This window comes from Cicer arietinum, chromosome 3 (genome assembly GCF_000331145.2).
Source record: "Cicer arietinum cultivar CDC Frontier isolate Library 1 chromosome 3, Cicar.CDCFrontier_v2.0, whole genome shotgun sequence".
Lineage (NCBI taxonomy): Eukaryota > Viridiplantae > Streptophyta > Magnoliopsida > Fabales > Fabaceae > Cicer > Cicer arietinum.
Genome location: NC_021162.2, coordinates 67,405,644 through 67,427,907, shown reverse-complemented (window position 1 = coordinate 67,427,907; position 22,264 = coordinate 67,405,644). Strand labels below are relative to the sequence as shown.

At 26.5% G+C, this 22,264-nt stretch overlaps 2 protein-coding genes and 1 long non-coding RNA gene across 3 annotated transcripts; 2 read left to right on the top strand and 1 right to left on the bottom strand.

Annotated features, from left to right (window-relative positions):
- Positions 1-5,663: 5,663 nt before the first annotated feature.
- On the top strand, positions 5,664-9,461 carry LOC101514112 (uncharacterized). The gene is made up of 8 exons (XM_012713813.3): positions 5,664-5,807; positions 5,905-6,074; positions 6,159-6,241; positions 6,548-6,592; positions 7,128-7,189; positions 8,433-8,569; positions 8,668-8,756; positions 9,243-9,461. The coding sequence occupies exons 1-8, from the start codon at positions 5,729-5,731 to the stop codon at positions 9,373-9,375; spliced, it is 798 nt and encodes a 265-aa protein (XP_012569267.1). The 5' UTR covers positions 5,664-5,728; the 3' UTR covers positions 9,376-9,461.
- LOC140919537 (uncharacterized) lies at positions 9,028-9,596 on the bottom strand. The gene is made up of 2 exons (XR_012162182.1): positions 9,458-9,596; positions 9,028-9,351 (listed from the first exon to the last, which is right to left on the bottom strand). It is a non-coding gene; the product is annotated as an uncharacterized lncRNA (long non-coding RNA).
- Positions 9,597-11,124: 1,528 nt separating this feature from the next.
- Positions 11,125-16,032, top strand: LOC101513770 (remorin 4.1-like). The gene is made up of 2 exons (XM_004493456.4): positions 11,125-12,013; positions 15,529-16,032. Exons 1-2 carry the CDS (start codon positions 11,399-11,401, stop codon positions 15,718-15,720), a joined length of 807 nt encoding a protein of 268 aa, XP_004493513.1. The 5' UTR covers positions 11,125-11,398; the 3' UTR covers positions 15,721-16,032.
- The last annotated feature ends 6,232 nt before the right edge of the window (positions 16,033-22,264 follow it).

Below are 22,264 nucleotides of genomic sequence, written 5' to 3'. Positions count from 1 at the left end.
GGATTGGAAATTTGGCATAGGATCCCAACATCTAATCATAGAACTCACAATATCCATGCATTTTTCTCTATGGAGCCTTCTAACATCATTTGGAACATTCATTTCTAACACTATCGTTTAAAACCAAATCCATTGTGAAATACAAACCTAACATCACACCTAGACTTGTTGTTGATGGAGGTACAATTAGGGAACACCTCACACCATTTCTATAATTCAAACAAAGAGGAAGTGTGATTTCAACAAACATAGCATAGTCTACCACTTTTTGGTGAGACAATACAAGAAGAGAAAATACAGTAGAAGAGATTGTCGTTAAAACTAAGTCATTTCAAAAATTAATTAATTTGTTATATTCATTACTTATTATCATTAATTGATCTATCTAGATCATTTTATAAATTAGCAATTCATTATCTAAAATGTCTAATAAAAATTAGGCCTAATATTTAACATAATTGTGTTATAATATTTTACAAATTTCGAAAAAATACTTCATCAATAAGATGAAAATAAAATATCAAATGAAAAAAATTAATGCTGTTAAAAGACTCAAATCTACTCGTTTCGTCTCTAATTATAAGAATTCAATATAAATTTTTTTGTTCTTAAACTAAACTAACGTAAATTATTAAATGTATTTTGATATTCTTTTTTCAAATTTACTCCTATTAATACCATTAAATTATTTTAGAATGTGAAATATTAACATTAAATACTTCTGTATATAATGAGCAATTTAGTAATATTGAGACTAAAGCATACACATTAATTACCCCACTCATTTATTGATAGTATACATAAAATATTCAATAGATTTTTGAAAATGAATATAAAGGAGTAACTCAAAAACATTTGAATGAAACGATAAAAGTCTATTCCAACTTAAATAGTGATTTTGAATTCAAATTCAACCAATAAAATACAACAATATTATATCTCTTGATGAAGAACTTAGTCACAAATTGTGATCTTATCTATTTCCAGGAATAATATGTTTAAAAAAAAAGATGGGATAATATTTATAAAAGAAAGGATTGAAGGAGTACATAATAGTCTTCCTTCACATGCTCAATTCTACTTATACAACTTTCCTTGCACCAAGGCTTAATATTTACTATTTACTGCGCAGAAAGAAACAAAGAACCATTCAAATTATCTTCAATTGTGGTAGGTGAGTCGGCAGAAGCAGTCAGCTGAATAAATTCTAAGCAAGTGTCAAATGTGTGATCAAATTCTTCGATTTCTTTTTATGTTTGACCCACTCACAAAGGCCACCCAACACACAACTTTCCAAAGTTGTAGAAGGATTAGTGTTGTATTCTAGCATTTTCTCTTCTATCTTTTTGACCCTCCTAAACATAGAATGATATTCTCATCACTTTTGTTTAAAGTTATTTTTCAAAGTTATTAGCTTTATTTTTTTTATTAACTATTAGTATGTTTTCACTTTGAAAAAAATTAATTTTACCACATATCATTAGTACTAAAAGAATAAAATTTATAGAAACCTTGGGGTTTAAAAGAACTAAAGATAAAAAATACCATAAAATTTTATATTATATAATATTTGCATATATCATGTTGAAGCATTCAAAGAGTTTACCTTTAATTATAATGTTGATTTTATTTTTTTGGTACAACAATGTTAATTTTCTATTGAAAGATAATAATTGGTCAAAAGCCATCGCTTGCTTCGATGACTTCATACACAAATTTTATTATAAATAAAACTAACTTTTTTACTTAAAAACCGTTGTCTCTTATGCACCTATTGAGTGTATAGAGTACGTGCACTTTTTACTTTATCTTGACTTAGAAAAATGTTTTAAGAGATATAGAATAGTACTTGAGTTGAGCACTTTAAGTTTTGAATGTGGATATTCACCACCACAATCGAGTGATTGGTGGAGCAGAGGGAAATCAATTTGAGCTTTAATTTATTTTTTAATCCACTAACTAATCATATATTTTGAAAAATTGCCGACTTTAGCGATCTGGAATGACACAAATATAATATTTTATATGAGATTCGTTTTTTACTTTGATGTTTTCTGAAATGATTCTCTCTATCTTTTTATAGCGTATTTCATCATTTAAATTGAGATGGACGTTACTACAGATAATCGTAGAAAATCAATACTTAAAATTGTTTCAAACTATACGAATGTTCTACAAGATTCATTTTACATTTTATAGTCAAAGCAATTATTTAATCACCTCGATAAAAATAAGTAAGTAGTTGTATTTTTTAAAATTTAATATGTTAAATTGATATCAATTATAATTATATCATTGTGATAAAAAGAATTGATTAACTTTACTTTTAAATAAATATCATATGAGTAAATTTTCTATAAATAGTCAAGGTGCATTCACCTTAGAAATTTTATTCAAATTGATCCTTTTCTCTCTTTCTCATAATCAAGTTGGATTTCCGCTTCAGGTCAAAGTCTCTAGTCTCAAGGACCCCAGAAAAAGGGGATTGGATTTATTCTATAGAGAAACAGGTGAGGTGACTATAGATAGATGGAACCGTTGTATAATGGAAAACCTGTCGACTAGTTGACAAAACTTTTGGCTAAAGCCAAACTCATTTTCAATTTTGTACATATTATCAATTAATTATTCATCACTCCCAACAAAAGACAACAATTACACGTTAAGATTACAAATGGTTTCTATAACATAAGGATACTAAGACATGGTCCATGGAGGAAACAGATGGCCAAACAGAATTGAATTATATTTTGAGCAAATCAATATTTCCTCAAAATTTTGTCTAACGTGTAATTTAATTTTTTAAATAATAATTTAGACCCTTAAATTAAAAGAATCTCAGTCAATTTAATCTTAGATTTCTACTCATCAAATTCTTAGAATAATAATTAATAGCTGTATTGAATTGAGATTTTAAAAAATAATTTTTACATTAATAAGTCTTATGAATTTTAAAAGACAATTAAAGAGGTTATTGATCTTTCATTTTTAAAAAGACTATTTTTTTTTTGTGCATATATATATATATATATATATATATATATATATATTAAAAGACTTTAATAATGAAGATTTTGTACTTTAAATTTTAATGAATTCACTAATAAGAGACATCTGCATCAGCACGAGTTCAAATTTTTAGTTTGAAATTTATCTCATGCATAAAACAATTAATTAAATATTATATTAAATAGTTGATTGATAATAATTACATAAGTATATATTTTTTGTTTATAAGTCTTGCACAAATATTAAAATAAATTATAATGTTATATCGTTAACAACTTGTAGTTGATATAATCAAAGCAAAAAACTATAACGTTGAAACATACACAATCAAATTATTATACAATAAAGACAAATGTTAAGTTAAATTTAAAAAGAAAAATTGATCAATAATGCATAAATAGTTGAAGTCATGATTATTAACGGAGTTATAAACTCACGGTACAACAAAAGATTTCACGGAAGTCGTACACTGTCATATACGCGTCAATGACTTTGTATTTATTTTTAAAACACGAATCAAATTACTCTAATTAATTGTATAACTTTAAAATGGATTTGATTTCTTGAAAGAAAGTCATTGTGTAAAATCTAAAAATGAATAAATTAATTAATTAACCATTCTCTTTGTAATAAGATGTAAATGAAAAAAAAAAAAGGTAAAATATACTAACAATGCTTAACTAATTGTGATGTCTTCGTTGTTTATTCAGACAAAGTAACATAAAAAAATATTATATACTCGATTATTAAATATCTGTCTCTTGATTAAATGGATAGCATCACATGAATAAAAATATTAAATTTAATCAATTAACTATGACAAACAATTGTCTCGTGTATAGATTTTTTTATAGTTAATATATTATAATTATTCTCGTTTTTATGTATAATATATTAAAAAAACAATAATTATATTTAATTATTTAACGATAAATATTTATTTCATGTATGATTTTATTATTAAGTAATTTGTCCTTAATTTCATACTTTTAACATTTATCACCGATAAATATTTGTCCTGTCTTATTTTATGTATTAATGACATATATTTATCAATAATTTTTTTAATAAATTGATCAATGTCAAATATATGTCATTTGTTTTTTTATGTATCATTAACAAATATTGGTTCTGTATTTTTTTTTTATATTTATTGATGAAAAATATTTGTTCCATATTTTGTTTTTATATTTGAACCATATTTAGAAAATTGATTTTTTTTTTGCTGATTTGTCTAATGACTCAACAACGTTGATTACCTCACATGTAACTTCTATAAAATGCGACAATTAGATCATTTACAATTAGAAATTATAAGAGATTTAGTTTAGTCATTGAAAAAAATAAAGACACTTTTTAGTCAACAAGAAAAATAAATAGGATCAAAATAGTCCTTTATGTGAATCACGTTTAGAAAATTGGATTTTTGTTATTGATTTGTTCGATGACTTACCAATTTGATTATCTCACATGTAATTTTTATAAAAGGCGACAATAGGTCATTGACAATAATAAAAAATAGTTAATTAAGTATATGAGAGAGACTCTAAACTTATTTATTTAATCATTGTTTGAGACTTAATTGTCCATTTTTATATAAATTATATGTGTAATCAAGTTGATGAGTCATCAAACACTCTCAACAAAAAAAAAATTCACATAATGTGACCCAATTTATTTTTTTATAGACTAAAAAGTATTTTTATTTTTTTCATTGACTAAATTGGGTCTTTCAAAGTTTTTCAAGTACCAAAATGAATCTTTACTCTAATATAAAAGTATATTATTGATAAAAAATAAATTATATTAAATTAATATCCTTTTATAATGTGAGAAACAAATATTATTAAAAAATTTCATTTTTTATTATGAGTTATTATTTTATTTTTATGAAATAGGAAAATAAATTATTTTGATATAATCTTCATGATCATTTTTCAAAGAAAAGATTATGTTCAAATACATATGACTTTTTCAATAAAAGATGACACTTATAAGCGCCAATTGGCAATACATTTACAACTACATTTTTCAAAATTTTTTATTTATGATTATTTGATGTGTTAACAAATTATAATTAATTGTGGATAGAAAATAACTTTATATTAAAGATGCATAATATTTGATCTAGTTTAAATAAAATAAAATAATATTATAATATTGTTTATAAGAAGAAGAAAAAACTTCACACTTGTTTAGAAATACGAGTTAAATCATATTTATTTAATCTATTATAGAAGGACCCTTAGCTAAATGCAATTAATCTTTTTGATCTCGTATAAAATATAAGTGCATTCTCAAAAGGTGAACACTCTAGTCCCCTGGAGTTTTGATGGATATCATATCATACCCAACATTCAACCGTTTAATATCATATCAATTTTTATATTTAACTATTTTTATTTAAATTTAAAATTTGAATTTATTTTAACTTCAATGTATTGAGATCCAACAAAACTTTAAATCACTCAAGAATTTATATCCTCAAACTTATTCATGATAAAAACTAGTTTAATAAAAATAAAAACACCATTAAATAAAATGAAAGTCACTTATGTAAATTTGTTTATATTTGAAATAAAAATTTACGAGTATATATTATTTTTTTTTAAACAAATTGGGCCGAAGCCCAATAATATTTTTATTACATCGCAGACGGATGGAGGAAGTGAATTTTGGAAGTGAGATATAAATATGGTTAGTTTGTAAAAGAAGAGATATGGCGGGAACGGGAAATGATCCGCAGAAACAACTCATAAGCATCATCCGCAATTTCGCTACCGAGAGATCTCAAGGAGGTATCGTTTCTTTCTCTCAAACTATCGAACCTTGAATTGATTAAATTAGGTTAATTTTCTATACAATGTTGCTGATTTATTCACTTGAAATGCGAAGAACGAAGAGTAGTTGCACTTCGGAAGCAAATCGAAACGCTTATATCAGAGTTGAGCGAGGTCAATGCGGAGCTTGAGAAATCTAAGCGCTGCAAAGAACTTGTTGAACAGGAACTTAAAGGCTTTGAACTTCATTTGTTTTTGAGTGAAGCTTCAGTTCAAACGCTAGAGGTTGGTTAGTTACAAATTACAAGTTCCTATTCTCACAGTTTTTAATTATGGATCCGTTTAACTTGAAAATGTTATCGATTCCAGGCTAGGGTTTCTTTAACTCAGGTTGACATGTCTGTTGTGGAATCTTATTTGGAAACACTAAAGGATGAAGGAGTGATTTCACGGTAATCCCTCGTGACTCTCCGGTGCGTGTTCCAATTATTGTTGTCTAATAGCATGACTATAGCGTAGCCGAATTTGAACAATTTGTTATTGTTATACAATATGCTGTTTAGTATAAAGTATTATCAATTAGCAACACTATAGCATTCTAGATAGTGTAGCAAAATTTGAACAAACATCTATTTTCTGCGGACAACACTGGTTCTAGTGCTATTATTATTTTTTGTCAATTTTGTTCCATTAATTTTTGGAACAAGTCTTGTACGATTGTTAAGACTCTTTGTTAATATTTTTTATTTATTTTGCAGTGAGCAATTCATTCACCAAATGCTTGACCTGAATGCCAAAATAAGGTTCATCTCGTTGAAGAAAAATACTATGCATACTCTTCTTCATTGCGCCATTGTTTGGCACATGGATAAAATAACAGCTATCACTTTTGATTCTTGGGGGGGTTTGAGCATATCGTTTGAAATTTTTAGAGGTTACCTGCCTATTATATATATATAAAGTAAATGAAACTGCTTTTCCTATTTCTGAAATTAGATTATTTTATGATTCTGTCCTGTAATTCCTATCATTATATTAGTTTGGCTGTTTACAAGCAAATATGTGTATTTTTATGGGACAAGTTCTGTGAGCTTGTTATGATATGTGTGAAAATCCTCGCACTATATTGCATATCTATTGAAAACTTTACCATACACAAGGTATTCTTGAAAATCCTCAATCTTCTCTAATAACTTTCATTCATGTATCTTGCACCAAGTCACTTCTTTAATACTCAATGCACAAGCTGGAAAGTGTAATCTGTAAATTGTACATTTATAGCATCAGCTTTCACAATCTTACAAGTTACAACAGTTACTGATCCCTCATTTAATACAGGAAATTTCAAGAGAGCATCGTTACTTGTGACACTGATGCAGTAGAATATGCAGCTTGTAGAGGTTCAGTCATTCTTTCCACTCTTATAGATGCTGTTTTTCTTCCTATGCTTAAAATTTGTGAAAAATTTGAGGTCATGAGAAGCATGGAACTAGAAGAGACTTGTGTTGAAAGAGGATAACACTTTTTACTTTTTTCTTCATTACATCTGAAAAGTGCATTTACGGTTGTTTGGACAAGATTAAGTAGTAAATAGTTTCTAGTGCTGATTTTAGTGACCTTAACTTCTAGTTTCATTTACTAAACATTTAAATTTAAAATTAAATATCATATCCAAGTTTTATGTTGATCTTTTGATGCATGTTTGTATTAGTACCACAATATGATTACAGTATCCTGTTATAATATGTTTATTTGTACCAAAATATGCATTTGAAGTGCTGTAATCGTAGCATAATCTGTTCAGCTTGTTAGGTCAAACAGGTGGCACTGCCAGCTCAGCTTAACTGAGTCTGCTAACAGACTGGGCTAGTCTTGGTCAGTTATAGACTTATAGTTAGTTGTTTTGTTAACTGTTAGTTAGTTAGTTGTTTGTTATAGACTTATAGGTTAGACTTTAAGACAATCTTATTTAATCTCTCCTATATTTGTAAAGGATTAGACTCCTGCTGATTATATAAGAAAAGGCCACAGAACTGTACAGTTTATCCCTAAAATCTTGACTTTTTATCATGGTATCTCTTGGCCTTACATATGAACCAATTGATAGATGTTGGATCGGAGTTTTAGAAATAACTTAGATCTCCATTAAGCCCAAATTAGTGACGAGCCCTAGTTGGGAAGAAAAAGAACGAATACAAGTTCCTTGATGTATGTTGAGAGCGTAAGACCTCCCTCTAAGTCCGATTTTGAGCTGCCATGATACCCCTTACCTTCTATTCATATCTCTTTATAGTCTATGTGTATCAAATTCTGTTAGAATTCTAACCAACAATCACCAACTCTAATAATTCATATCTCTAATTTAGCATTGTATATTTTCTATGAACAATTCATAATTGATTTGTACTATTTTCCTAATGTCGTAGTTTTCTTGATTACTAGTTTCCTCATATTAGATTTTGTAAGTCATGATTATTAATTCATTCATGCTGAGGATTTCTTCAAGCAGTTCAGTCCTTTCTCTGCATTATGTTTATTTTACGAGGTGCTTGTCCGCATCTTCTTGCTTTACTCCCCTATATTTGAATTTTAACTAGCACTATTTCTCATACAGTGTTAAGATAGACTTTTACTTTGTTTCAGATCCAGCAGAAGTAATTATGAAAGAAAATGATGCTGATGTTGCTCTAGGGGCTCTTGAAAGTAGCCTTTTGGAGATAACATCTCAAACAACTAAAGAGGAGGCTGAATTCCAAGGCCAACAGAAAATTTATGAGAACGTAAGTTAAAAATCTAATGCTATTAAGTCAAGGCTCTTTACTTATCATATTCTTTTTCTATATTAACCCTTTCTCACGGTGAGCAAAACCCGCTGCAGGTCCAGCGTGAATTGATTGACCGTGAAAGAAAGCTGTCATTAATGAATATGATAGTCAAAGAAACAAAAGAATTGCAAGATCTCACCTTATATCCTTATAAATATTAAATTGGTACAGTTGTTTATAGTCTCTCGCAGGTTACACAGCCTGAAATCTTGAAATAATTTCAATAACAGAAAAGTAGAATCCCGATCACATCAATATACAAATGTAGTATAGACAGGTCAAACACGTAAAAACACTTATCAATTTAATGAGTTTGGTTCAACAGCACGTAAAACCTATTTGTTTAATAAGCTGCTTTTTTGCCATGTTTCATGTTCAATTTAAGACTAGAAATTAAGGAGAAATATGATCAATGCAAGAATGAATCTAACCCGCCAAAATTCAAATGTTCACTATCTACACTTTTGACATTCTGTGAGTTTCATCAAAAAATGGAAACAAAAGCAAAAAGGGAAGAAATTAAATTAAATTTGTAATTTTAATTGCAACGTAGAAGTATGCTTCTGCTCTATTACCTGGCTCAATTAGAGCATATCACCAAAGCAACTATTTTCTTAACTGGAAACAAGCAGTCTTCAAAATTAGAAGCAACACACAGTTCACTTGGTGAGGAACTTCAGAACAGATCCAAGTGTCCTAGATGTCATCTGGACAATTTGGAGTCTCTCAGTGCGGTTCTGCAGGCAAATGAAGAAGACTGATGTTTCGTAAGTAGTCTACTTGATATCACTGTGCTGTAGTGATACCGAAAATTGTTCATATTATTGTTTAAATTGAACAAACCTTCCGGTATTTCTCGGTAGATTGCTCTCTATTGACCAATAATATAATATTTGTAAAATTTCTCGGTAGATTGCTCTCTATTGACCAATAACATTAAACTATGTTTTTATTCTAAACATCCTAAGGCATTTTCGAATCTAGCGAAGAGGTTAATGTTATTACAAATTTGCAATACAGTCTATTATGGTCAATTTTCTTTTCAAAATAACCAACGTATTTATAACAAAAGACATATCACATTACTCTTATTTTTATTATTCCTAAAAATCCTCAAGGTATGTTAAAATTTCTCCTAAAAGTTATATAGAGCTTACAATTTCCTACGTTAAAAAGGTCTCCAAGATGCAGACGAGACACAAGAGAGAAAATTTCTTTATAATTATCATTAGTTGATTTTTCTTTACAAACTTAATTGATATATATCCTTAATATTATGTAACCAAAAAAATATTCTTATTAGTATTGTTTTGGCAGAAGTGAGTTGCAAAATTATTCCATATTTTTCACCAATTATTACATCACAAAGGAGTGTAATTTTGTAAATACTGATCATAATTAATTAAACATCTTTCATCACTAAAAATATGATACCATCTATTTTTTTATTTGTATAAACAGATACAATTATTGATAAATAATATTCCATTAAATAATAACAACGTGAGTAAGGGGCAACTTGATTTGACAGCCTATACAAGAACAAAGGGCAAATGTAACCGCACACGTGGCCTTATCTGATAATTCAGCCTATGATGTCATTAGTTGCATATCCTTATACACCTGCATGGAAGAAAAGAAACATACCTATATCAACACTATGTACCTATTAAATATTGCCACCTGTTAAATATCTACTCGGATTCAGTGTTATATTTAATACGTGTAAGCTTCCAATAGTTCATTTTTGTAATATGTAGTTGGGTCAATCAGAATTTCTAGCCGACAGTCAATTTCACCTGACACAGGAAAAATCAATAGCAATATTTTGAATAAACCATTAATTTGATCTTCAAATTATTATTGTCTCTCCATTTTAATTTAAATCTCTAAAATTTATTAGAAAATTTAATCTCTAAAGTATATAAAACTAAAAAGTAGTTCTTAAAATACTTAAATATGTCATTTAATCTCTAATATCTTAATGATATGAATTAAATTGACAGATTTTATATATTTTAGAAATTATTTATTATATTTCTATAATTTACAGGTTAAATTAGAGAGAATGATGCTTTGGAGACTAAATTAATAGTTTTACTCCAATATTTTTGTTGTTGCACTGCTAGTTTTGCATTATTTTAATTTCACTTTGCCATGGCTTTCATTTTTCTAAACTTGTTTACGGATAGAAATTTGCTGATTTTGGGTGACCTAATGTATGGTGAGTATGCAAGCAAGATATAATGACATTATCAACAAAATAAGGTGAACTGATAGAGACCTAAGATAATATGAATAGACAATGATAAAAGTTTGAACATTCTATTCATATTGAATGGAACATCACATTACAATATTAAATTGAAATAACATTAACTAGTAAAACTTATCATTGTTTTTGAAATAACTGATGTGAAATAAATTAACTTCCCAATTAGTTGTGACATTATCAGAGATAAAGTCAGAGACAAATTATAATTAAAATACAACAAACAAAAACTTAATGAATGTGGCTCAATTGACAAATATATTAAACATCTTTGTTTCAAGCTGTACAATAATTAATAGTTTAGGATTTTTATTTAATTTGTTTAGAGCCTCTCAAGTTCTCATTTTTCATCTCCCTCCCTTTGTTGTACTCTAGACTCTTCTCACCATTTCTATTCACTCAAAAAAAAAAAAAAATTCATAACACACACACACACACACTATACACATTATTATAGTATATGCTTGAATACAACCCCTTCACTTTGTTATTATTATTTCATAATTCACATAATGAATTATCCAAATACTTCCACTAGCCATGTAACAGAGGAAAACCAAGAAGATGAACAAATAACTGAAATCAGAGAAATCCATGCCTTAACACCACAACCCACCAACCATGGCCACAACCACCGTTCATCTTCTGTGTCCATAACCAGCACCACAGAAAGTGATCAGAACTTCACAACCATGAGCAGAGAATTCACTGCTCTTGTTCTAGCAGGACAAACCATTGATCACAACAACATAAGCACTCCACATGAACATGAAGCTGTTAACAACAACAACAACAACAACAACTTGGGGAGAATTGGAGAAGATGATATGATGGTAGAAACAAACCCTTTAGCGATTGTTGCTGATAACAACCCTTTAGAGTTAAACCCTGTTGCATCTCCTACTAGAAGAAGAACTATGAATGATGGTGTTGGTGCACGTGTGAGTGAAGAACAACACGTGTCGGTTCAGAGGGTGAAGAAGGAAGAAGTTGATACAAAGATATCAGCTTGGCAGAATGCTAAGGTTGCTAAGATTAATAACAGGTTTAAGAGGGAAGATGCTGTGATCAATGGTTGGGAGAATGAACAGGTTCAGAAAGCTACTTCTTGGATGAAAAAAGTTGAGGTAAATGTTTTTTCTTTGTTGTTGTTCTTTCTCACTGTGTTATTTGCATGTTGGTTGTTTTTTTTTTTTTTTCTTTCTTCCAAGTCGCCGCGACTTTCTTAAATCATTTTTTAAATAAAATTCATTTTTTTTTTCAAATTAAAAGAAGAATATTATAAATATAATATAATTCATAAAAATACATAAATACAAAATTTAAATTACATAAATTGACTAGTTGTATGTAACATTTGGACAATGTTTTTGAATTAGATCGACCCACATAGTTTGCATTTTCATACCGCTGAACAAGGGTTTGTTGGTAATATATACATAAGGAGAAATAAATAATAGAAATAAATTAACGTTTTAATATATTACATCGTTAATGGTTAGCTGATCAAATTTTAATCGTTTTAATATATCCAGCAGTATTATAACGAGATGTATCACCGAATTTTATATTATTTTATAATATGAAAAAGTTAAATTAATTGAAAAAATGCCAACAAAATGTGGACTATGTCGGTTAACTAATCATATTCGAAAACATTGTCTAAATATTACAGACAACTTTAGTCAATTTATGTAATTTAAAATTTTTGTTTATGTATTTTTATGAATTATATTAACCATATATATATATATATAACATTTTTTTTAATTTGAAAAAAATTAATTTTTTTTGACAAATGATTAAAGGAAATGGTCTTTGCAAAGACGATTTATAAAAGAAAAAAAAGAATATATTAATAAATAGTTTTGAAAAGAGAGTAAATTAGTAAAAAAAAATAAAAAATGAATTACTAGAAAGGAAAAAAGCTTATTTTTTTTAACCGTTTTTGTGTGTCTTTGGTAATTATTACTTGGTTGAATATTAGGCTTCTTTGAGTTAATGATTACTATCAAGACTCAAAGCAAAGCAAGATTTATAATTTGCAACCAACTTTGATCCAATTAATCAATATTACCATTATTCTTTTTCTTTTGACTTAATTGCAATTTTGATCCTCCTATTTTATCTGAATCACGAAAGTAGTATTTTATTTCATTTCTCCCCAACTTTAGTCGCCTAAACAGAATTTTGGTCAAAAATTTAATGGAGTGTCATTTTTTTTGCGTTTATTTAAGCCACATTAGGCTTCAAGATCTCGTGGTGCAACAATTGCACCTGCAATTTATGATCATAAAAGATATGGTGTGACTTAAAAAAAATGATATTTCATCAAGTTTTTGATCAAAGTTCTGTTTTGAAGACCAAAACTGAGGAAAAATAAAACGAGGAGACTACTTTCGTAATTCAACTAAAATAGGGGACCAAAACTACAATTAAACTTTTTCTTTTTAAGTGTGATTTTATGATTTTTACACAAACCAATACAACTCTAAAAAAATGTTTGCTGGACACCCTTTTTGGTGTTTACATCTTGAGTTCTTGAGAGAATAAAAGATAAAACAAAAATACTATAATAAATGTGATATAATCATGATGTGATAGAAATAGAAAGATAAAAAAAAAAAAAAGTTGAATAAGTGTGAGGGAATATAGGGTAAATGTGAATCAAAATCTATTAAATTTTGTTACCCTTCGTAAACAATTTCATATTTGACAAAAAAACATATAATAGTACTTTGAAATTTAAAAACAACAAATTACAAAAATAAATAATTTTTGAAAAAAGAACTAAAGGAATACACTATTATATTTTTGATAAACTATCTCAGAAGTGAGATTAAGAGATGTTACTCTTTGTAAATTATTGTCTTAGTTGTAATTTTAATATCTCTATTTTTACTAATTCATAAAATTGATTTCTCTATGATAAAAGTCGAAAATTTTGATCCCTCCCTATGATTTTGTAACTAAAAAATGATGACGTGAGATATTTTAATAACATGACAAATGATAGGATGATGTATAAAGATTTATACCTATAAGATTGAAATAAAACGTCGTAAAAACTTAGATTTTAACTTTGAATTTTTTCATATTTTTAGTTTCATTAATGACATATGAATAATTAATGTATCTAGATGATTTTATATTATAAAATTATATATCACGCCATTAAAAATATATCAAATCGTTGTTTTTTAGTTCAAAAATATGAAATAGAGATCAATAATGTCGACATTTAAAATAGGAGGATCAATTTCGTGAATTGATAATAATAAATTGACCAAAACTGCAATTAAATCTAAATTATTTTTAAACTGCGTGTGTCATTGGTGAGTGACATAAATGGTAGAAAATCCATGATTTGCGTTCATTTTCCAATTTTGTTTCATCGCAAAGAAACTACAAATCGAAACTTTTGAGGGTTATGCTTTAGAAGAGACTTCTACCGTTGTTCTAAACTTATATTAGTTAGATTTTGATAAGATATTATATTTTTTATATTGAACTTAACTTATCCATATCAAATTGGCTTAAAAAATAAGAATAACACTCTTTATAAATTAATTAAAGACTTATTTTTTTTCAATCGTGTGACTTAAATATTTTCTAATATAGATGAAGAAGGTTGAATGTGGAATTAATTAAGGAAAGACTAATTAAGATTGCCTATAACTTGAGTTAGTGTGCGATAATGATTGTTTCGTTATTATTCCTAATGATGGATATAAAGATAAAAGGTGAGGAATTACTTTCTAATGGTTGTTGAGGAACCTAATTGAGGCGTGGGGGGAACTAGCTAGTAATAATATATATATATATATATATATATATATATATATATAAGTCTTGTGGAATTCCTTCATTATCTTTTCCTTATGTTTATTAATTCACAAGCAATAGCGTCGGCATGCAGCTACCCTTACTTAAGTAATATCAACTATATATTCATGTCACATACATATGCATAAACATAACAAATCAAGGACAATTTGACTTTTAAAATTGTTTATTGAAAAATGTAAACAAGTATTTTTAGGTACTTTTGACTTAAAAATTCTTTATGTGAAATTAACAAATGTTTTCAACTACCTTTGTAAAATGTGCATTTAATACTTTTAAATTGTAAAAAGTGAAATATTTCTATCCAAAAAAATTATTTACTTTTTTGTTTTCTTAACTAATATTACTTATTTTATTCAATAAAGTACATTTAGAGTAGTCAAACCTACTATCATTATGAATTTACTCATTTAAATTAAGCTAAATCCTTTGTATTGCATTGACAATTTGAAGCTAAAAATTCATTCACATGCAATCATTTTCTGTAAACAAATATATTATTTTGGTGAATATAACCCTTGTCCTTGTGACAACAGAATTCCTCTGGCTATGGTCTGCATTACTGTCTTATTAATGAAGTTACTTTTACATTGACAATAAAAAGAGGTCAAAAGATGTTACCCATCAGAAAGTAGCAATTTGGTCAATGACTTGATTTGCAAGTTAAATACTTAAATTCAACTTTTTGTAGTAAAACAAAACATTGACTAATAGCTTTTGAGTTCTTTACACTACATGATCATTACAATTCTTGCACATAATAAATAAACCAAAGAAAATGTGACATATTGTGCAGAGGAAGCTGGAAGAGAAAAGAGCAAAAGCGTTGGAGAAAATGCAAAACAAAGTAGCAAAAGCACATAGAAAAGCAGAGGAGAGAAGAGCATCAGCAGAGGCAAAAAGGGGAACTAAAGTAGCCAGAGTTCTTGAGATTGCTGGCCTTATGAGAGCAGTTGGAAGACCTCCTTCCAAAAAATCTTTCTTCTAAGTTTTTTTATTTATTTTTTATATTTTAATTTTGAAAAACACAATTTTAGATACAAGAAGGGAAAACATAAGAAAAAAGGGAAGATAATATTATGAGCATAATAGATGTCATAGTCAATAAGAGATCCTTTTTAGAAAAAGTAGTTAAAGGGTGCAAAAGGGTTTGCAGTGAGAATTATATAAAAATAGGAAGATAAGGAGATATGTATCATATATATAGTTACTGAAAAATAAACCAATTGAAGTCTTTATATGTGATTGATTAGTGTTTGAATGCGGTGAGTAAAGGAATGATAACGTGTATTAAGTTTTATATTGAGCCAATTTATCTTTATAAAATTAGTTTGTAAGACGATAATCGATTTTTTTTAATATAATTTCTACACCCAACATTATTAGATTTAGTGCATCTATATAAATGGTGTGTTCGCTTTGAGAGGTGAACAGTTTTAAAATTATTTTATCTGTATTACTTGATTGTTAAATTTTTTATTTTTTGAAAAGTTTAAGAGTGTTTCAAAACTTTAGATAAATGTGAAATTTTTGAAATGAATTTTTTTTAAAGTTTAAATTTTTTGAAAATATTGAGTAATGTGAAATTTCTGAAATGCAATTTTTTTAAAAGTTTAAAAAAATTTCGAAACATCAGATGAATGCAAAACTTACGAAATGCAATTTTTTTAAATATTTAATAAAATTTGGATGAATTTGAAACTTTTAAAATGATATTTTTTCAGAATTTTTTTTAAAATTCAAAATTTTGAAATTATCAAAATATTAAATTTTTAGAAAATTAACTATCAAGTAAAAGAAATTAAAAATTGTATTTTATTAAATTTTATTGTGTCAATTCATCCTTACAAAATCATTATCATTATGTCAAGTGAACAATGTCATTTTTTATAACCTATTATAGGTTTTATATCTTATTCGACCATAATTTTTCTAAATAAGATGTTGATTTCGATTGTGCTTGTCACACACTTTGGTGTTTTGTACATTAATTAATTTAATACTTATTTGGAAACAAGTTTGCCTCCATCACTTGTAAGTGCCCACACCACACCAAACTATGCTTAATGCTCACCTACTATTGAATTTTCTCTAAACTATGAATAAATGGGATAATGGCTTACGTAACACTCCCTAACAAATCCATTTTATGACTTACTAATTCTTAAATCCAATGTTATGAGACATAAAATAATTGTTCAGCTTATGAATCACACAATAAATATAAGATGTCTATTAGTTTATAACATATTAAAAATTGTCCCTAACTATATAGTTGATTGAACTATATTTTTTTACTGTGATTTAAATTAAATATTTATTCAACTAAATTAATTATATTTTTATATGTAATTAATTATGTGTATACAAACAGATAAGTGTTTATATGTCATGATTGATCTTTCTATTTCTTCGATCAAAAGAATGTAAAGATATAAGAAATTTTATTTTTAATAATTAAAAAAATACAAGAATATTCCAGTTTAAGATTCATTCACTTAGATCACTTAAATTTTCTTTCTTTCAATCTAGAAAATACTATCTGATTTCGTGCATTCTACATATAGATCTGTAATCCCTTTCACCAAGTTAGTTATCAACCAAATTAACTATGTACAATTTACAAATCCAAAAAACACTTGCAATCTAAAAAAAGAAGTAAAGTGAAAAAACAGTAGAAAATAATATGTTGATTTATGGTGCACCGTGATTCATGAGTGGAAAGCTTTTTTGATCATTGCTAATAATTGGTAATATAGAAAAGGACTTGTTGCCGACACGAGACACATCATCTCATAACTTCTGATGATAGATAGTTTCTTTTTTTTTTTGGTTTCTAACAATTTTAAATTATAATATTTTTATTTAATTTTTATCAATTTAAATTAATAAATATTGTATTTTAATAAAAAAAATTAGAAAATCACATATATCATCATCCACTATCATCTCAATACTTGTCAATAAATACATGTCATTCTTAAAGTTTCTATTTTCTCCTTTCTTTCTGTCATAAAAGATATATTTCCTTATGTTTCTATTTTTCATTTCAATTGATTTAAATCAAATGGCAAACAAAAACATATACATACTCATTTTTTTTAATATAAATAGACTAATTTAACAACAAGGTTAAATTTAATGGAAGAAGTTAAATTCCTACAATATAGTAAATTTTGAATTCGAATTTTCGTTAAAAAAGACATCTACATTTAGACTCCAACAACGTGATAAACTTGAGATAGAGAAAAAAAAAATGCATCTTTGTCTAAAGGTTTCCATCATATTGATTGTGTTTATTTGAAACTAGGTCCATAAAATTTCATAATAATGGTTATTATATTAGATAAATAGTTTTGAATAAATATTAGATAATTGATTAATTTGACAAAAAAAATATTCTTCATCGTTTATTAAATATAGATTGTTATATAAGTTAGTTATTTTTTATTTTTATCTTACGTTTTTTGATCTTGTTTTATTCACTCTTATTTATAATCTTTTGTTCAAGGATGTTAAATGATTTTAATCTGAAATATCTCATTTTTATGAATTTGGGGAAAACAAAGTCATAAAGGAGAGTAGAGAAGGACTTCCTTTTTATAAGAAAGATGAGAAGACTAACTAAAACAAAACAAAAAAGTGAAAGGAAAAATGGGCTGAGCCCAATAAGAAATACAGTAGAAAAGAAAAGAAGATAAGAAAAGATACACCTCCCTAATTGCTAATACTATATTCCACTCCTAATATATATCTCTACCACTTCACATTTAGAAATGAAAGTCATGCATTATTTTGGATCCTAGCACCCAAAGGAAAATTTCAATTTGAATACAGTTACTACTATACCAATTACCAAGGGTCCAGCTTGAGAATCATTTTAAGAAAAAGGAAAAGTGCCAAACAATTAATTTTAATTTCAACGCAATACGCGTAAGTTAGACACTCCATTCAATCTTAAATATTAATTGCAAATAAGAAGCTTCCATGAAACACAAATTTGTCACCGAATATTGCAATTGTATCAATTTAGTTTGGTGAGGAATTTAATTATTTTATTTTAGATATATAACACATGAATATATGCTACACTGCGGACTATGTCATCCTCACTCTCGTTTGGTCCACTTGGTTTAATTAAACAAAGTTGACTTTAATGTTTTAGACTATTTCTACTTTCTAGAATCAAATTAATCATCATGGACTCTTACTTTTTTTTTTCTTCATGTTAACAAGTGTTGTAAGTAACAAGTGTTTTAACATAAAATAGTAATTTTGTCTCGTTAAGAAAATTCTTAAAAGTTTGATTACACAATTTTTATCTTAAAGATATTCATTAAGAAATTAAAAATAATAATTTTTTTAGAAGATAAAATTTTAAATATAAATTTTTAGATATTTTTAATCCAGTAGTAATTTTGTCTTGAAAATTATAAACTCTTGAAAATTTGAATACATAAATTTTTTTTAATATTTTTTATCACTGATAAATGCAGTTGAGACACTTATTAGTATTTATCATTTTTTTATAAACATATGTTAGTGATGGATAATTAATTAGGAGAGATGAAATTTGTTAGAAACAAAAATATAATTTTAAACTTATTACGTAAAACTCTTTTAATGTTCAACTATGTAAAACTCTTTCAATATCTCAACTTTTAATACTAAACTACATCATCCGTGACGTGGTATTTTTCTTTTGGTTAAGTATAAGTATATTATTATATCATTATTTTATTTATTTATTCAAATTATGCTTTCAAACATTTTGTTTTCTGGCCCAAATTTCCTCTCTTATGCATGAATATATAATGTGACAAACAGAAGGAACCATTCAATTAACAATCTAAGAATTAATGTCACCGGTTTGTGAAGCTGGTTGGTAATTTGGGAAGATTTGGTATATGTGGGAACCGAAAGAGAAAAGATAACAAAAACTGGGAAATCTTTGTGGTAAGCTAAAAGTAGAATCTCTCGTGACCAAATGAATCTTCTTCATCTTTTCGAACAAATATGTGTGCACTAATTTTCTTCAATCTAATTAAATAAATTAATAAAAATTGTTCAAATTAATCAAATTTTGTCCTAATAATTAAGAAAATATTTCCTACCACTTTTGTATTAATTTAATCAACACTAATAATCAATAATTAGATCAATAAAATTTAATTTTAATAATTTGTTATTAAGTAAAATAACTTAATTCATATTATTGTCTAGGGTAACATATCCCATTAGATGTTTATAAATATAGTTTGGGTTTGTTTGTATAAACAAACAAATTAACAAATCAAATTCGAATAGGTTACGAATAGCTTAAAACTATTTTTAGTATGTATCTTTAGAATGCAAATTTCAATAATTTTTTCTAGTGATAAAAATATATTTTGAATATGTTAATTGTGAGTTCAAATCTTATTAATGTAATTGAAAAAAATATAAACATAAATCATTTTATAGATATTTGTTGAAGTCTTCAATATCTTGAACGGAAATACCATTTTCTTATCTTAAATTTTCATTATAAAAATAAAGAACAAAATAAATGTAATTTTTTTTATACACAAATAAGATCAAGTTGATATAGATGAGTTTAACTAAAATCACATACCATTAATGAATGATAAGATTATTTGAGAGAGATATAAGAATTTGAGTGATAGCATAGTCATGGTCCTCATGGAGTCAAATTCTAATTCTAACAAAATAACAACTAACAATTTACATTAAAATAATATTAATACTTAACACACATTATTTGTGTAAATAATCCTGCATTGTCATTTGTCAATGTAAAATATTTGTAAGACTAAAGCTATAAAATTTAATTTATATTATCTACGCATAGTAATTAAATTTTATTCTAAAATTAATAGACATGTGATTGCAACGAAACAAACATTTTATAATACTAAACATAATGTTTGGTGTAGTGGTCTGTTAGTGCAACTGCATAAGCATAATTTTGTTTGTTTGACCAAATCAAAGTGCCCCTTTCAATTTAATTTTATTATACCATGATCAAAATCGTCGAGTTTGACCAGTCCTACTGCTCCAATAAAAATGGATTTGCATTTTGTACTCAATTGGGTGTCCTTTTTTTTGGTCAACAACTCAATTGGGGTATCAAAGTCGTCGAGATTTGACTGGTACGTCCCCAAAAAAATTGATTTTGCAACTTGGAGGCTGCACTTAAACAACAGTACTTTAAGAAATTATGTATATATTTTTTTATTCATGTAAATACTAAATACCATTAGACATTTATAAAAATATAGATATTGAAATTGATATGATATTTATTCTATTAATATAGATATTTTATACTTTAATAATATATTTGGATAATTTATTATCTTAATTTCTTAATAAACATTCTAATATTGAAGTTATAAAATCTAACCTCCAGTTAAAACTATTTTACAATTTTTTTTTATTAGAAAATTATTTCAAAGCTAAAATTTGTTTGGTGCTGAGTTATTACATCTTATGGCTCCACACAACATCAAATGGCCTATCATTATTGAGTGGTTAATAAAACTAGTTCGTTAATTCAAATATTTAAAATAAACCAAAATTAGTCAATAAATAATCAATTTTTAAATAATGAGTAATAATAAAGATATTTTATTATATATAGACATTATAAAACACTCTTATATTATCTTTAAAAATAAGCAAGCTCAAATGGCTGTTACGAAAAAATGTACGGTTTTAATATTAAATTTTGGATTCAAATTACAAGAGAACCTTTGGGTAATATAGTCTATAACTATAAGTCTATCTTAATTTTATTTTTTTGAGCTTTATTTTTTTTATTAACAATTAGATGTTTATTGACATTTAATTCTACTTCCAAATATTAATTCTAAATTATTTGTATCAAAATTTTAAACTTAATTCTATGAATAAAACTTGATAAATAATAAATAAAAGTTCTATTCAATTGTTAATGCAAATATTTAATTATTTTTAATTAATATTTGATAAATGTTATTTGTTTATTTTTTTACATAAAAATGATATTTAATTTATTATATTCACAATATAAAAAAAATTATATTTTAGAAATGTTCTTTATAAATGTTGTTACCACACTCATTATTAGTATTTACCTTAAAAAAAATACATAGAAAGAAACTTGAGAAATTGTAACATTATATTTTGTGAATATGTTTAAAATGATGTCTTCTCTGATATTCATTTTCACTTAGTAGTACATTTGAAAATGATATATGATTATATGAACCCCCACCAAATTACTTGGCATTAATTAATAGGATTTAATTTTATATATTATAAAAATATCTAAAAAGATAAAAAATTCAACGTTTAGGTGAGTGATAATAATGGACATTGGCTGCTAAACTGCATTGTTGACCTGCATTCTTAAAAATGGCAATACCGAAATTACCCAACAGGGAATGGGACAGTCAAAATAATTCACGTGAGTCATCCACCTTGTGTTTAGGGATGGTAATAGGTAGGGGCCTATGGCGTGGTCTACTTATGGTATGACTTATTTAATA

Excerpts from the sequence above, each read along its gene's own strand:
- LOC101514112 (XM_012713813.3), top strand. The coding sequence starts at position 5,729 with ATGGCGGGAACGGGAAATGATCCGCAGAAACAACTCATAAGCATCATC. Across the intron at positions 6,075-6,158 it reads CTTCAGTTCAAACGCTAGAG|GCTAGGGTTTCTTTAACTCA; the intron begins GTTGGTTAGTTA and ends TATCGATTCCAG. Across the intron at positions 7,190-8,432 it reads AGAATATGCAGCTTGTAGAG|ATCCAGCAGAAGTAATTATG; the intron begins GTTCAGTCATTC and ends ACTTTGTTTCAG.
- LOC101513770 (XM_004493456.4), top strand. The coding sequence starts at position 11,399 with ATGAATTATCCAAATACTTCCACTAGCCATGTAACAGAGGAAAACCAA. Across the intron at positions 12,014-15,528 it reads CTTGGATGAAAAAAGTTGAG|AGGAAGCTGGAAGAGAAAAG; the intron begins GTAAATGTTTTT and ends CATATTGTGCAG.